Source organism: Hippocampus comes, unplaced genomic scaffold, assembly GCF_001891065.2.
Source record: "Hippocampus comes isolate QL1 unplaced genomic scaffold, H_comes_QL1_v1.1 scaffold59, whole genome shotgun sequence".
Classification (NCBI taxonomy): domain Eukaryota; kingdom Metazoa; phylum Chordata; class Actinopteri; order Syngnathiformes; family Syngnathidae; genus Hippocampus; species Hippocampus comes.
The window spans coordinates 2,191,313-2,205,802 of NW_017805406.1; the positions used below are offsets into that span (position 1 = coordinate 2,191,313).

The window sequence follows — 14,490 nt, forward strand, 5'->3', positions numbered from 1 at the left end:
CATTAAATATATCTGATTTTGAATTCTAATTTCAATTTTAAAAAGTTAGAATGACGGCAGTGTTGGTGTGGAATCTCCAGTCAGTCTAGATCGGGTGTACCCGATCTCTTGCCCAAGATTAGGATAGGCTCCAGTTCTAGAAAATGGAATAGTTTTATCTAAACGGGAATTCTAGTTTTTACTCTCAGATATGACATTTTATGGAAATAATTAAATGATACAAATGACGAAATAAAACGTTTATTTCTGTTTGGCCTGAAAAAAAGTCACACAACATATTGTCACACGAACAGTAATGGTCTATTCACTTGTAGCAGAGGAAACGTACATGCAAGACTAGTAGTATACATTCTGTAAATTTAATTTAAAAAAAAAAACAGCTGGAGATTGATTTAATTGCAAAATGTAAAGGTTTACTGGCCACAACATTTTAACTACTAGCAGAGACTGTTTAATGACATTCAGTACAAGAGCTGTATCAAATATTCTGCTTTCACAATGGTAAGTCAGTGTGGTGTTCTTTTAATGTATTTTTGTTAATTGTAGATTGTTGTGGGACAGCGTTTGCGTTGAGAGTTTTTGTTTTATCATGTACAGTAAGTAATTCTTTCTCAGTATTTTTTTATTTTAGTTCTTTTAAAGCCCGGCAAACATCAACCACAACAACAAACATTTCTCTACAAAATTATCCCTCTGACAATGTCAACCAAAATTAAAAACTGTACAGGTGGTATATTTGATGCTGCTCTTGTATTTTATACTGTATATTTACATATTCGGAAATGGCATGAGGAAAATGTCACCGCGGACATTCAGATGAAGGGTGAAGGGTCAGTGCCGTCACACATCTGGAGCTTCAGGTGCGAGGTGATGCCGGCAAAGTGCTCCTGCAAGGGCAGCACGTAACCCAGGGGCTCCCCCAGAGCCACCATGCCAGTGTAACGGAAAGGTCGAATGTTAAAGATCTTTACACAGTGCTCTGGGTGGGAGAGAGAGAAAAATAAACAGTCCCTTGAATTTATTTGAATAAGCCGAAAGAGTGACTTGCATATCAAGTGATGAGTACCCCCCCGCCCCCCCTTCTAATACAATACTAAAGCTGTCGGAGGAGGATGTAGTTGGGATGAAGTGGAGGATGATATTGTAGTGACGCTTTTCATCACAAGCATGTTCCTCAACGCTCTTATCAATTACAGCAAAGGCATGAAGGTGATTCTCTTGTAAGAGTCCTCACGAAGGATCTTAAGGATTTAAACTCGCTCAGGAAATAGATGATTTTTTTTTCTCATATTCACACTTTCTCATAATCGTACTACATACTGAACGCCAGGACCGCTATCTTCCCAAATGGCATTGGAAAACCAAACAGCCCAGGAGTAAACTCAACCCCATCACCTGCGCCTGCTAATGATGAGTTTCAGCATTAATGCGTGTGTCAGGCCGAGGTAATGCGTCTCTGTGATGTTTAATCATGTCTTCACTTTAGTCGTAGATGAAAGGGGCTGAGTGCACATCCAGACTTTTGTGTTAATGCTGCACAATTAGGGGCCACGGCACTAATGATGTGCTCGCGAGATACGCTCACGCAAAGCATGCAGATGCGTGTTTACTTGTGTGTGTGTGTGTGTGTGTGTGTGTGTGTGTGTGTGTGTGTGTGTGTGTGTTCCTCGCCGGGGTCATCATTTGGTCTTTGATGGAGATTTATTTGCATGAAGAGGGGGTCCTCGGTGTTAAAGGCAACCGAGAGTTTAGTGGAATCTTAATATAATCTCTTAAATCTCTAAACCCCCTTCCCACGGTTTCGTCATTAATACCAGAGCGGCACCTTTGTCCTTTAGTCCTAAAAAAAAAAAAATGACAGATTACTCGGAGTTACTTAAAGATGACAGGGTATATGTATATTTTTTTGGCCAACTGGTTATTTTCAACGTTGCGGTCCACTATTGTGTCCAAATAGGGCAACGACCCACCAAATCCATCTGAGAGAGCTGCAGGAAAACATAAAAAATTGTGTGGCAGCCACTTTGTTGGTTAATTATTCAAAAAAAAAAAATCAGAAGGACTCATTGATCATTTTTAAGCCTTGGTGGAGGCATGCAGTGTAGCTACTGAGTACCATCCTAAATATGGAAATTGTATTATTGTCAGGAATACAGCGACATATAGACTGAGGCCCTCATGTGTGGAGTTTGTATGTTTGCTCGATGCTTGTGTTGGCTTCCTCCCACATTCCCCAAAGATACGAGGCTCTAAACTGTCCATGAGTGTGAATGTGCGATTGAATCGAAAATCCCATTGACCATTTGAAACGTCCACTTTCGATGCCAAACGTAGATCCACAACCTTTCCTCGTACTTTGAAATAAAAAAGATCCGTTTTTAGTGACTCCTACCGTCATTGACGAGTTTGACGCCATCGTACTGGAAACCAGCTGCATCTTTCTGACTCACTGGACCGGCCAAAGAGCCTGAGAATGGAGCGCTGATTGCAGCGTAATCAGCACACACCAAGTCCACTGTCCTATTTAGGCCTCTATGAGAGGAAGGAGAAAAAAAAAAACGCTGACATGAGTTTATCTTGAATGGACAATCACTAATCATATCTTATAAAAAGAGTTCCACTTGAGTTTATTGTCAGAGAAGGCCTAACATGGAATTGCGTGACATGACATAAAAGTACTTAGTGTTGTTAAGCAGCCCCCAAATGGCTTGTCAGGTTCAAAGTTTTATTCTATTTGATGAATTTTGCAACTTCACGTTTTATGTGCGAGGTACTCGAAGCTCACTGACGGAGACCTTGGAGACGGGCCACTTATCCATTATGATATAGTGTACGTCCAAAGGTACATGGCAATTGCTTTTCAGTTTCTGCGATATGGCGCTCTTGTCCTGATAAAGTACCTCATAACTCTCCGATGACGGATTGAGCGAGAGGCGCCTCAGGATAGTTTCAGAGAGTTGATCACGCTCGAAATTCAGCATGAAAAAAAATCCCTTTTGAGTTTCAAAATGACAGTTGAGCAAATCACCCCCTGGAGTTGAAAGTTCCACAGCCGTGCATATCGCAGCTCCTCACTCTGTTGTTGTAGTGGCCAGCGCACAGGACACTCCAAGCTCCCACTAAGGAGGCAGTTCACAAATAATATTACTGTTGTGTTATTTGCGTGATGTAGTCACCGAGCCCCGCCCCCACTCGTTCCTTCAGAGACAGTTCAGAGTCAAGGAAGTTTTCGTATAAATACGTTCTTTGTGTCTTGTCCAGGTGTTCTTTGTTCTCTCATCAGTCTGCTTGGATTTAGTTCCCTGGCTTCGGTCAGTCTGTGTCGGATTGTTGTTGCTGACACGTTATTTTGTCCTTCTGTCTTGGTTTTTAGTTTGTCGTTGCTTTGGTTTCTTGCCGTTTTCAGGACTTTGTGTTTTGGATTTGGTTTTTCCAATGTTCGCCTGCCTCCCTGCATCCACGACCATCACGCCCTCCATGACAAACTTCCCAGGCATCAACTGTGCCACAAACTGCACTGACGAAAACGTAACCCTGAAACGTCTTGAATCTATTTCGGGGAGAATAGCTTTGCTGAACCATAACGGAAAACTCAATTTGCTTTGTAACTTGGATCATTGGAATCCATCACAAATCTTGTGTTAGATATATAAAATTTCAGTAAAGTGGGTTGGAAATTGCAACCAAAGTAGAGACTGAAAATCCATTCATCCATTTTCTAATCCGCTTTATCCTCACAAGGGTCGTGGGCGTGCTGGAGCCTATCCCAGCAGTCTTCGGACGGTTGGCGGCTTATTCAAATGGGACACCAAAATATGTTAGCCTGTGAAAGGACTAACACCAACACCTTACAGTGGGGCTATGTTCCCGAGTCTTGGCTGCAATGGACTGCATTCATGCGCTACCACCCTTACCTGGCATACAACACAGCCGCGTTTTGGGCCCTGAACATTTGTCTGTCAGGTATCGACCTTGGCAGACGAATCGGTTCGGCTGGCAGATGCCCCCCAGTCTGGTGCAGCCGGTGTCATTTGTTCTTCGACTTCCTGCCTTTTTGACCTTCCTCCTTCGGGCGACAGCTCTGGGTCTCCCGTCGTCTGCTTTTGCGTCATTTCTCATCACCGAAATGGCGCCGTCAGCGTTTTTGGAAGGGCTTTGAATTATTACACCTTTCCTCTTGTCATGTTCTGAAGCACAACTTAACAGGACATCTGGAGATATGAAAGGCGAAGTTAGAATGAGGATTAGCAAGACAGTCGCCCTTCGGAATGCTTGGCCGGGAGTTTCATCGGTATAAACTTCTGGGAAAATGAACACAACCTCCCCGATAAGAAAAGAGTCAGAGCTAAATCACTCTTCTTTAAAACCGCCTGATGCGAACGATCAGTATCTGAGGCAGAGTTGCAGATTGCTTTGGGACGTTATCAAAGTGAACTTAATAGAACATTCTGTGGACAATCTCAAACGGCTTCGAATGAAACAACTTGAGGGAAAACAAAAGTTCGGATGAAGTCTTACGACTCAATTGATGGAATCACCTTCTCGTGACTTTGAGTCTCTTCCTGCAGCTCCTCTCGCACTTGTTGAAGAATCGCATGCGCGCGGACGTGCAGGCCGACCGCTAATTCAGTTATTCACAGAGTGTCTTCAGTCTGACATATACTAATTACCCGGCTCAGACACGCGACTTTGCTCTTCATTAACTCCATTAACCCGCAGTGCCATGGAAAATATTTCAATGGCGCAGGCCTGTAAAAAGAACACACGCAGGGCCCTGTGATAGAACAAACCTGCTTATCTCCGGAAGACTTCTAATGACTACCGGCCAGTCGGAAAATGGCTACGTGGACTGAACTGACAGAGGGCAGCGTTTTGCAAAGAAAGTCTCGGACTTGTAGGGAATGCTGGTACTAAATCACGATTTGTGAGGTGGATGCCGCTTGTGATGGTTTCTACTCGGAGACTGGTCGATACTCAACTATTTCACAGACGTCTTAATCAACACAGGGCTGGTCTAAGTGCTTTAATTGTTATTTATTACAAGACATGGTGAAAAATTCAATACTTTGGGGGACCAGATGGTGCTTCTTTTCTGTCCTTCCAAAGCGCACATTATATTCAACGCAGAGCAGTGAGAAATCACGTGTTTCTTGAGCTTTTTGGGATTAAACTATCACCGTGGGTATTAACCCGAGGGACATTATGTATTCAATTGACCGTATTGTCATGCACGGTCTTGGTACTTCATTTTTGTGTTTGTAATATCACTAATATCACTATAATACTGATGACAATTCTCAAATGAACTAATAACGGACCTTATTATTTGAACGTGGTTGTTTTAGTACACATCGTTGATGGTTTAGATGCACGGTCAGTACCTTATATGTGTTTTCTACCCGCAAGCATTTCAAATGAATGTCTTTGTTGGACCTGTGATTTTGCGAGTCTGTACAGCCTAGTAGATGTGACTGAGCCCAACGAACGTAGCCAAGCAACATGATGACGCCACCATATTTCTGGAATGCTACACCTTTTGTACCTGTAGCGGAAAATTCACAGGTCCGATCGACCGGCATGTCAACCCCCTTCCAACATCGTGTGCCGTTGCCACTGCGAGGCACAATTGCGTCCACAGTGCGGCATGACTCATTTCATCTGCTAACAAGTCTCATTTTCACGTCACTCCGCAGATCTTCGGAGTCAGCGTGTGCCTTAAGCTTAGATGCAACCATTTAATGATGCATTAAGCATTCAATCATGCTTTAAATGTCTTCCCTGCAGGCACTGGCACACAGTCATTCGAGCCACAGACCCAAAGTCCCCCAAGGTTTGTATTTGCATGAGTCTTAATAGAGATGAGATCATGGTGACCTCTGTGGGCAAACCGATATTTTTCTCCATTGGTTATTCCTCAGATCGAGATTATTCATGCCCACTGTTAAATGTGTCGCATGTGGACTTTACACCTGCGTCTGCTCAACTTAAAATATAATTCCATACACACACAAGGGGCATTTCAGTATTTCATGTGCTGTGATGCATATGATCAGCTGCCCACGTAATATGTACACTTGACATAGATCCTACTTACAACATAGCAGTAGAGTAGTCCCAGCGAGATGGAATCCAAGCAGCATTTCCAGATTTAAAAGAAAATAGAATCTGTATCACAAAGAGAAAAACAACAGAATTATTCCATGCAGTTACTTGAATGAGCGTGAGACCAATACAGAAGTGGCATTTATATATATAAAAAAAAAACCCAAACGTTTATGTAGCAGTTTATCTCATTTCGATATCCAGTCTTATAAATCTGCTTTAGCTTAAAGGCGAGATATATTGGCGTTATACATACCCGTCCTACGGCGAAGTTGCAGTGTTGCAGACGGAGGAGGTTAAAAGACAAAGCAGGAACTGTTTGGGGAAAAAAAAAATGGCTTCCGTGGAGGCTGCAGACCTGGACCACAAGACATTCCCCCTCTGTCAATATTGATACTGGCCGACGGTAAAGGCACTTGCTTAGTTGCTCGAAAAAGGGCCGTTTATTGAGTTGTCGATGTTTTACTGAAAACGGCTCCGAGCCTGCAGTCAAAGTGTAAAATTCTCTTCTATTTACTGTGGGACGAGTTTAGGGCCACCTTAGCCTGTTTTTGCTGAATAGTTAAAAAAAAAAAATGCTCTGTCACATTAGCGCTATGGGATATATCTTCTCTCAAAGCTCGTATTTCAAGACAGCGCATTGCAGTAAATTACAATGCAGAAATTTCACGTGGCTGTTTCTTTTTCATTGCACGATAAAATATAACAATAACTTGTGAAAATATATTGTTGTCCCATTTTCTTCGAATTGTGACTCAAAACATGAATTCCGCTTTAGGGCTTGCAGCAAATGTGTGACTTTTGAGGTGCTTCGTGATGCATTTTTTATTTTTATTTATTTATTTTTTTTGCTTCTGTCTGAATGACAATGAGGACACTTTGGTAGAAAGTCATCAGACACATTTGGTAATCAAATATCCGGGCAGCGGAGTATCAAGGTGGACCAGATGGCTTTCAATTAGAAAACAAGAGGGAGTCGGGGAGCGGACGAATAAACGATGTAGAAAGAAAGGTTAGTGGCTCTTAAATGTGAGAGGACAAGGAGGGTGTAAACATCTCAGATGAAAGACGAAGAAAAGAAAAAGAAAAGCCATTCAGCCAGATCGAGAGATGAATCGCGAGTCGTTGTGTTTGCACAAGAAAGCCTTGCGGTAATTCTCCATGGGAGTCCTTTTGATGCGAGGATGCTTAAATAGAAACTCGGCATACATTCTTCAAGCTCCTGAGTGGATGAGACTGACATTTCAGTGAGATGTGTGGCATTTCAAGAAAAGAGGAGACGAGATGCTACAAGTGTTTCCTAGCAACAGCTCTCTGCAGAAGCCCTCCCACGTACGCGCACACCCCCGTCCCATAAATTCACCCACACGCCCTCTAAACTCCCTCTTTCCCCAAGATAGGAGTTGCAGCAATGCACCACTTGCCTCAGACCTGGAATATATTCTAATTCTCTGCCTCGACCGGTCGAGGCAGCACACCGTCAGGCCTCTGTGGAATTGACATTGACGTTCACCCCTCCTTCGTCAAAAGAGGGAAAAAAACCCTTTCATTTGTCTAAAAGCCGTGCGATTAAATTGCACTTTTTTTAGTGTCTTTTTTTTTCTATGTGACTCAGGTGAAGGGGGAGTTGCACAAACAACAAGCATGTGGTCTCTTAATGGATCACAAGTGCTCGGTGGGTTTAAATCAGCTTTTCACTGACACCCTTTGGGCCCTGATGGTTTGTAAACATATTTTGGGGGGGGGGGGGCAGCAAGCCAGAGCAGACAGACTGAGTGCCATAGGGCAGCAGGAGGGGGTAGGGCGAGTCTGTTGATGGTGAAATTGTGGTGGCAGCAGACAGGGGGCAGTAGATTCTGATAAATCAACGGATGGATGGGAGGGTAGTCAGATGTCTCCTGAGTTACAGGGAACAACAAAACAAAACAAAAACACTTATGGATCCAGCCATCCATTTTTCTTTTTTGTTGCATGTTTCCAAATGTGCATCACAGATGGTGTACCCCCCTGGACTGGTTGTCCGGCCAATAGCAGTACAGTAAACACAATCTGCGATTTTTGGGGGGATCGGGACAAAGCCATGTGGTGAATAACACAAGACCGAGAGTAATTGACGACCCCGACCCTTGCCCAAAATGTTTAGAAACGGCAATTAAATTTTGAAAAATGAAATATATTATAAACGATGATATGGCGAGACCTCCGTCATTGGTTAGGCTGAACTTTTTAATAGACCCTGAGACCAGCAAAATCTGTCATATCTTCCGCTAACAACCCAGGCTAAACAAAGCTCCTCCCCAGCAAGATCTCAGAACTGATTCCTTTTATTGTGTGATTTACGGCAGGGTAGGCTAAAAATATATGGAGGAGACGGGTGGGGTAATGTATTTATTTTAAAAATACAGTATACAAATGCTAGCCTTTGTCCTTTATCCCTCTCTCCCACTCAGGATGAGTTACGTAAAAAGCTGACCTGAGTAAGCAGAGGCATAACAACCCATATGTGACTAGAATTTAAAAAGCCTGTCGTGACTCTACCAATTTCACTCAAATTCTTTGCATCAGACGTTGTACAACAGACGGGCGCATTTAGCACAGCTCAGTTCCCATAACACTTAGGATAAAACCCCATGTTATCATATATTTCACAATAAAGCTGTTTGCTGCAGTAAAAGTTGGCCCTTTGTCAAGATAATTTAGCTGCCTGACGTAGCTTTGTTCAAAGACATTGAACCATTATTCTAAGAGCTCTGTGCATAGTATTGTTTTGGCAACATTTTCTATATTGCTATCATAAACAGTGGGACACGCCAAGACTTGTCCTTCTAGTGCTCAAAAGAAAGAGGAGAGATTGCACAGATGATACACGGTGTTCTGACTAACACAGACTACTGTCGTCATATAAAAAAAAAAAAAAGTTGCATTAAAAAAGATTTTTTTTGGAAGTCTTTGGTGGTGCTTAACCCTGCAGATACTCTGGTACTCAAGAAGTCTCCAAAGTCACAGCAGACAATGGAGCTACTTTGTTACTGAAGAGTCAGACAAAAGTCCAGAGCGGACATACAGACTGCAGTAAACGTTGCGGGTCAAGATGATGAATTCAGAGGGGGCGGCGGATGGTGCGCGGAACCAAGTGTGATTGATGGAGCGTTGCAGACGAGAGCGAGAACATCAAAGCCGGCAGGGAGGGTGGCAAAACCATCACCCACTGCTTTGATGGGGACAATGGCGGAGGTACGAGCGTGACGAGCTGACAAGAGTCTAGGTCCGAACTGGGCCCCGATCCGTTTCCTGAAGACTACCTGAACAGGATAAGCATCGAAAACCGCAGGCTAAAAACATGACATGCTGAGCCCCATTTCCGTCATGCAGCTTCATTTTCTGAATCTTTATTTAAAATCAATTTCACCAAGCAGAACGCAATTACATCCACATTATCAGTAATTAGAGTTTTACATAACGCTTTCAAGATAAAAGTCTTTCGATGTTGCTTCTGTGTATAATTAGTCTTTATAAGCTACCTGCTACACACAATTAGAGCGATACCCGTACACCTGCCTCCGGAGAACGAATCTTTTCACAACGGATGATTACTGTGGAGCTGCAAAGTATTAATTAAAGTCGCGTTGGGAGACGCAGAGAGAAAACTCTCCAGTTTATTTGTGATCAAGCTGCCATCCAACCATCCATACATCGTTGCGGGTGTGCTGGGGCCCCCCGTCTCTGTAAACGAATGGACAGGTTTTCTACGCTACTATAAAAAGATTCCAACGTGTTCTGAAATTCCCCAACCTCCACAACGCTTCAAATAACCCTGTCAGAAATCTAATCCAGGATTCAAAATACAGACACCAAATTTTATTTACCCGTTGATTTGTGTACGGAATTTGGTTGGTGGGCTCCAATACCAGTACTATGCCTGTAATATTTTCATTTTCATTATGCAAAACGTAGTGGCATTATCAAGCGTTAATCCTTGGACAGAAAAAGTAGTATCGGGACATCCCTAAAATTTTCCTGTGATCTCTGAGGACTTTCTCCAAAATAGTGTTTGGAATTTTTGATCTGGTCATGTGTTTGAGCAACATTGCTGAACCCCCCCTGGTTGCTCCAGGAGGGGTTCACAAGACAAGTGAAAGACTCTCACCTTTGCTTTGGTTTTCCTTTTGTTGAAGACATCCGTTTAAAAGATGACTTTTGATTCCGAAGGAAAGGCGCTGGGATTTGATTATTGCTGACTTCCCGTGAGGCAGGAACATCTCTCTCCCTCCCTGCCGTGATGCTACTCAGGTTTCGCTTTGCCCCGAAGATGGCAGTAATCATCCACAGAAGGGAGGCAGGGCGACGAGGCACGTTGCAAGCGCACAGCTTCCTCCGACTTAATTACATAGCACTCTCATGCCAAGGAACGTGATCATTCAAAGAATATGTGGCTGGATGGCAAGAGAGATGTTCAAAGCGTGATAAAAAAAGAAAAAAAAATGTAGGGAAAGAAACTGCGGGAGCGCCTTTGTTTTGCTTTTGCAAATAATGGTGTCATCTTCCCCTGCTGTGATTCTGCAAGCATCTCGGCATCATCACAGTTTTGACTCATGTCACTGAACACATCAAACATAGAAGACAATTTGAACAACCCCCAAGAAAGGCATACATGAAATAGACCAAAGGTATTTCAATAAAACCGCTTGCTTTTTGTCTATCCTTTAACTGAACCTGACTTTGATGACTAAATCAAAATTATTGCAACCGGGCTATTTCAAGTCTTTTGTGAAGAACGGGACAAAGACCTGTCCACAAACTGGACTATCATTTCCTACTTTATGCTCTTAATCCCGATGGACAAATGTCACAGTCCATTAAAAAAAAAAAGGGCTTTAAAAAAGATTCAAGATCAATCATTTTCTGCTTTTGTCCATCAAGAAAATATTGTCAAAAGCACATCCTTTGTATTAGCAGTGAGCTGTGATCAAGTTTTGCGCAATGGAGTTTCATGCTCTACTGTCTGCATGTATTGGCGCATCCATTCATATGCACTTACAAAAAAAAAAAAAAAAAAAGACCATAGAAAAATGTTGCCTCCACAGGTAGAGGATGGGAGTAGAAAATGCCATGAGCTAGTAGGGCTAAAAGGGCAACTCAACACACGGACGCCGTTAACAGGAGTCATTAGTGTCACCAGTCGGATATAAATACTTTCAAGAATGCACAAGGGCGCCTTTTTTTGCCCAGTTAGCACGGGAAACATTGACCAACTCGCTGTTGTTGAAGGCTCATTGTGTCAAGCTCTATCCAATTTGTGGCCTTCTCCCTTGACGGTAATGTACCGTGCAGAAAAAAAATACAAAAAAAAAAACTCGTTGGTCAATGGAATCACCAGCGGTGTGACTATTTTTGCAGGATGATTGGATTGGGACAAATCATTATTTTACACACAAACATAGCTAATAAGCCGAATACGCCAAGGCGTCTATTAGAGACAAGCAATCACAATCTTCTCTCATGGGTCAAATATCGTGCCCAACAATCCTTACAAACCTTTTTTCCACTTTTATTTTCTTACACCAAGTGACTAAGTCGGGTGTCACAACATGTGTGGCCCATTAGTGCAAACAGCAGCTGCAGAAAATCCGATATTTCCCGGGTAGGGGATGATGGCGACGACCTGTGGGTGTTGGGTGACTGACATTTGGACGAATTAAACTCAAGGAGAGTGAAATGTAAAGTCAAAACAGAAGATGGATACTCAGTATTCAATCGCAAATGATTGAAAGGACGAGGAAAGACTCTTTGCTGACATCAGAGGCAGACATTTCCTATGGCCCGGAGTGTACGGCATCCAATTGGGAATGAAACGACGCCCTTCCATGGCGACGTCTCTCATCCTATTCTCCGCTGACTCCGCCGTCGTATCACGTATTCAATTTTTTGCCGGAATGAAATTTGCTGAACGCCTTATGGATTCCATTAGTATTGATTTGAATGCTCTTAAAATCTTCATGACCCAATCGTATATAAGACGGGACTCGCAGTGTCTGAGCGTGCTTTCACACCTGCTGTTCACATTCTCTGAATCGCAATCAGACGTCGACTCGGCTTTCATTTTGCATATTAAAAAAAAAAATGCGAGTGGATTAAAATATGTAGTTACAAACCACTTGAGATCACTTTCCACTCTTATTCGTTGAAAGAATGTACCAAGTGGGCGAAGCGCACTTTAAAAGGCATCATGAGCAAATTTAATCAAACCTGTTTGGTAAGTCAATCGCCTCAGCTGTTTGTTTTTGTTTGTTTGTTTGTTTGCACTACCTGCAGTTACGTCACTCTTGTGGAGTTTAGAGATGAAACTGATTCATGCGATCAGATCATTTGGATTTCACAGAGGTCAGAACACTTTCTCACTGCAAATGAGGCATGTCACAACGCGTTTTGAAGTGTGTCAGATCTGAGTTTCGTTGCTTTTTTTTCTCCCCCACAGGCAAACTGGACTCGCTAATCGTCTAGACAAACCGTTGCATTCTCAAATCTATCTCGATGGGTTGAAGCCAAGGTTGAGCTTATTTACGGAATTCAGGAGGCGGGGAGTCAATCTAACCCTTTCATGCACCCTGTAACCTGATAACATAACAAGCTGTCCACTGCGGTAACCGCTGTCCCCGAAAGGGTTAAAAATTCTGGACCAAAATGGAGTGAAATTATCCCCTTTAGCTAAGTTCATTTGGTTGATGCAAAATGACCATAAATTGAAGGTTTTATCTTTGGGAATCATTCCCCAAATTCTTTTTTCGAGACCTGGACATTCTTTGTTCATTTTTGCTACGATATGACAAAATCCCCAAAGCGTGTGATCGAAATGATTCGAAAACTGTGAGCGCTAGCATGCCAAAAAGAATTGACCCGTTTGTCAAATTCACCAGCCATCGATTGATTCTAAAAACGAAGTTTGAGGAAATTCAGTCAAGAAGTACAACAGCAGAGCACCGCATCGGTAAGGTCTTTGATTCATTTATCTTTCATAGCACTAAGACAGGTTACTCGCTGACCAGTGCTTTTTCAAAATGTATTATCGGGGAGGCTTCCGACTCGGTAGCCATGAATAACATTAACTTGGCATCAGAAAAAAACAAAAACATCTGAGACATTTCATTTAGGGTAAACATTTTCAAGAGAGATGACAGAGTCGCTGGATAGGAAAGCGAGGAAAGGGAAACTGTTCCAAGGGCAGGAAGAGGAGAAAATGTAAAGAAAGTGAGGCAACAGGGCATTCAAAGTTAAGAGGTGCCGAATCAGAACGCGGAGGGCATGCGAGCATTTCAGCAATGGGGCACCGAGCGGGGGGAGGGCAGGCGCGGTACCACAGGGGGGTGATGACGTTGGCGTCCCCCTCATCGCATCCAAAGGGACAAATCACCTGCTGAACAAAGCCACTGGGCACCAACAGCGCCCCTTCCATGATTAATAGGGCTGTCACTTAGTACAAATGCAGTGCTGTGTATGTGACCCATTTTAGGCAAGCACAAGCACAGCCTCTGCGTCTTGCTTCTTATGTAAAAGGGGGAAGGCCAATGGCTCAATTTACTGGTTCTGCATCCTGCTTTCTTCGCATTGAGCCACTGCAAATGTTTCGTCTTTTTGCTTCAACTGCGCTGCCTGCTTTAGCCCGAAGATCTTTTTCTCGAGCATCGTGCAGTCAGGTGCACCTGAAAGCAGGACTCTGGAAGCGTGCTCGCTTATGACACGTATTTCCTTTCTCCCGGTCAATAGTCTTGAGTGGCGCCTGCACACGCATCTCGTCGCACTGTCTCGCAAATGAGTTGCCACAAAGCTGCGGAGGAGTCCACTCGTAATCAGCTCTTCTTTACAGTCTTACTCAGCTCATCAGTGGAATTTTGATTATCCGGAGTGCCAGCAGTTGAGAAAAAAAAATGACTGCAATTTTGGAATCAACATGCCTATTTTTTGTTTTAATCAACGTTAAAATCTAACTCAACGGGCTTTTTTTTTTGGTGCCGTTTGTCCAACGAAGGTCAACTACGGTTCCTCTTATAAGCAGTCTCAATTGCAGTTTCAGGGCTGTCGGGGCAAATTGTTCCACTTTGAATGATATCCACATGAAGATGCATGGCAATGATTGATGTCGAGTGTGGAAATGAAGCCATTAATTAGAAGCACAACTTTGAGTTGCCCAACATTCAAGAGCCTTGCCTGGAAATAAGTTTTGCCGAAATTTAATTCAGAGGCTTCATTCCCCCGCCGCACGTCACCCGAACCCCCCAAAGCGAGTTAGATGGTAGTTGGAGAACAATCTGTGGAAGATTAAATTCCCCTCCAGCTACATCTCCACGTGTCTAATATCTGATCCCTGATGAAGGGTGGGGGTGGGGGGCGGGG

At 43.2% G+C, this 14,490-nt stretch overlaps 1 protein-coding gene and 1 long non-coding RNA gene across 4 annotated transcripts in view; one reads left to right on the forward strand and one right to left on the reverse strand.

Moving 5' to 3' along the window:
- The window catches only part of LOC109517882 (uncharacterized), a 70,640-nt gene that overhangs the window by 16,226 nt on the left and 39,924 nt on the right, over positions 1–14,490 (forward strand). The window lies entirely within an intron of this gene.
- LOC109517880 (leukocyte cell-derived chemotaxin-2) lies at positions 225–6,765 on the reverse strand. 2 transcript variants are annotated; one of them, XM_019873347.1, is made up of 6 exons: positions 6,359–6,765; positions 6,095–6,165; positions 3,915–4,211; positions 3,029–3,119; positions 2,393–2,532; positions 225–979 (listed from the first exon to the last, which is right to left on the reverse strand). In XM_019873347.1, exons 2-6 carry the CDS (start codon positions 6,138–6,140, stop codon positions 813–815), a joined length of 741 nt encoding a protein of 246 aa, XP_019728906.1. In that variant the 5' UTR covers positions 6,141–6,165; positions 6,359–6,765; the 3' UTR covers positions 225–812. The 2 variants fall into 2 exon arrangements, with proteins under 2 accessions (XP_019728906.1, XP_019728905.1); XM_019873346.1 differs by having other exon boundaries at positions 6,095–6,765.

Excerpts from the sequence above, each read along its gene's own strand:
- LOC109517880 (XM_019873347.1), bottom strand. The coding sequence starts at position 6,140 with ATGCTGCTTGGATTCCATCTCGCTGGGACTACTCTACTGCTATGTT. Across the intron at positions 2,533-3,028 it reads GGAACTTTCAACTCCAGGGG|AGGCCTAAATAGGACAGTGG; the intron begins GTGATTTGCTCA and ends TTCCTCTCATAG. Across the intron at positions 980-2,392 it reads CGTCAAACTCGTCAATGACG|AGCACTGTGTAAAGATCTTT; the intron begins GTAGGAGTCACT and ends TCTCCCACCCAG.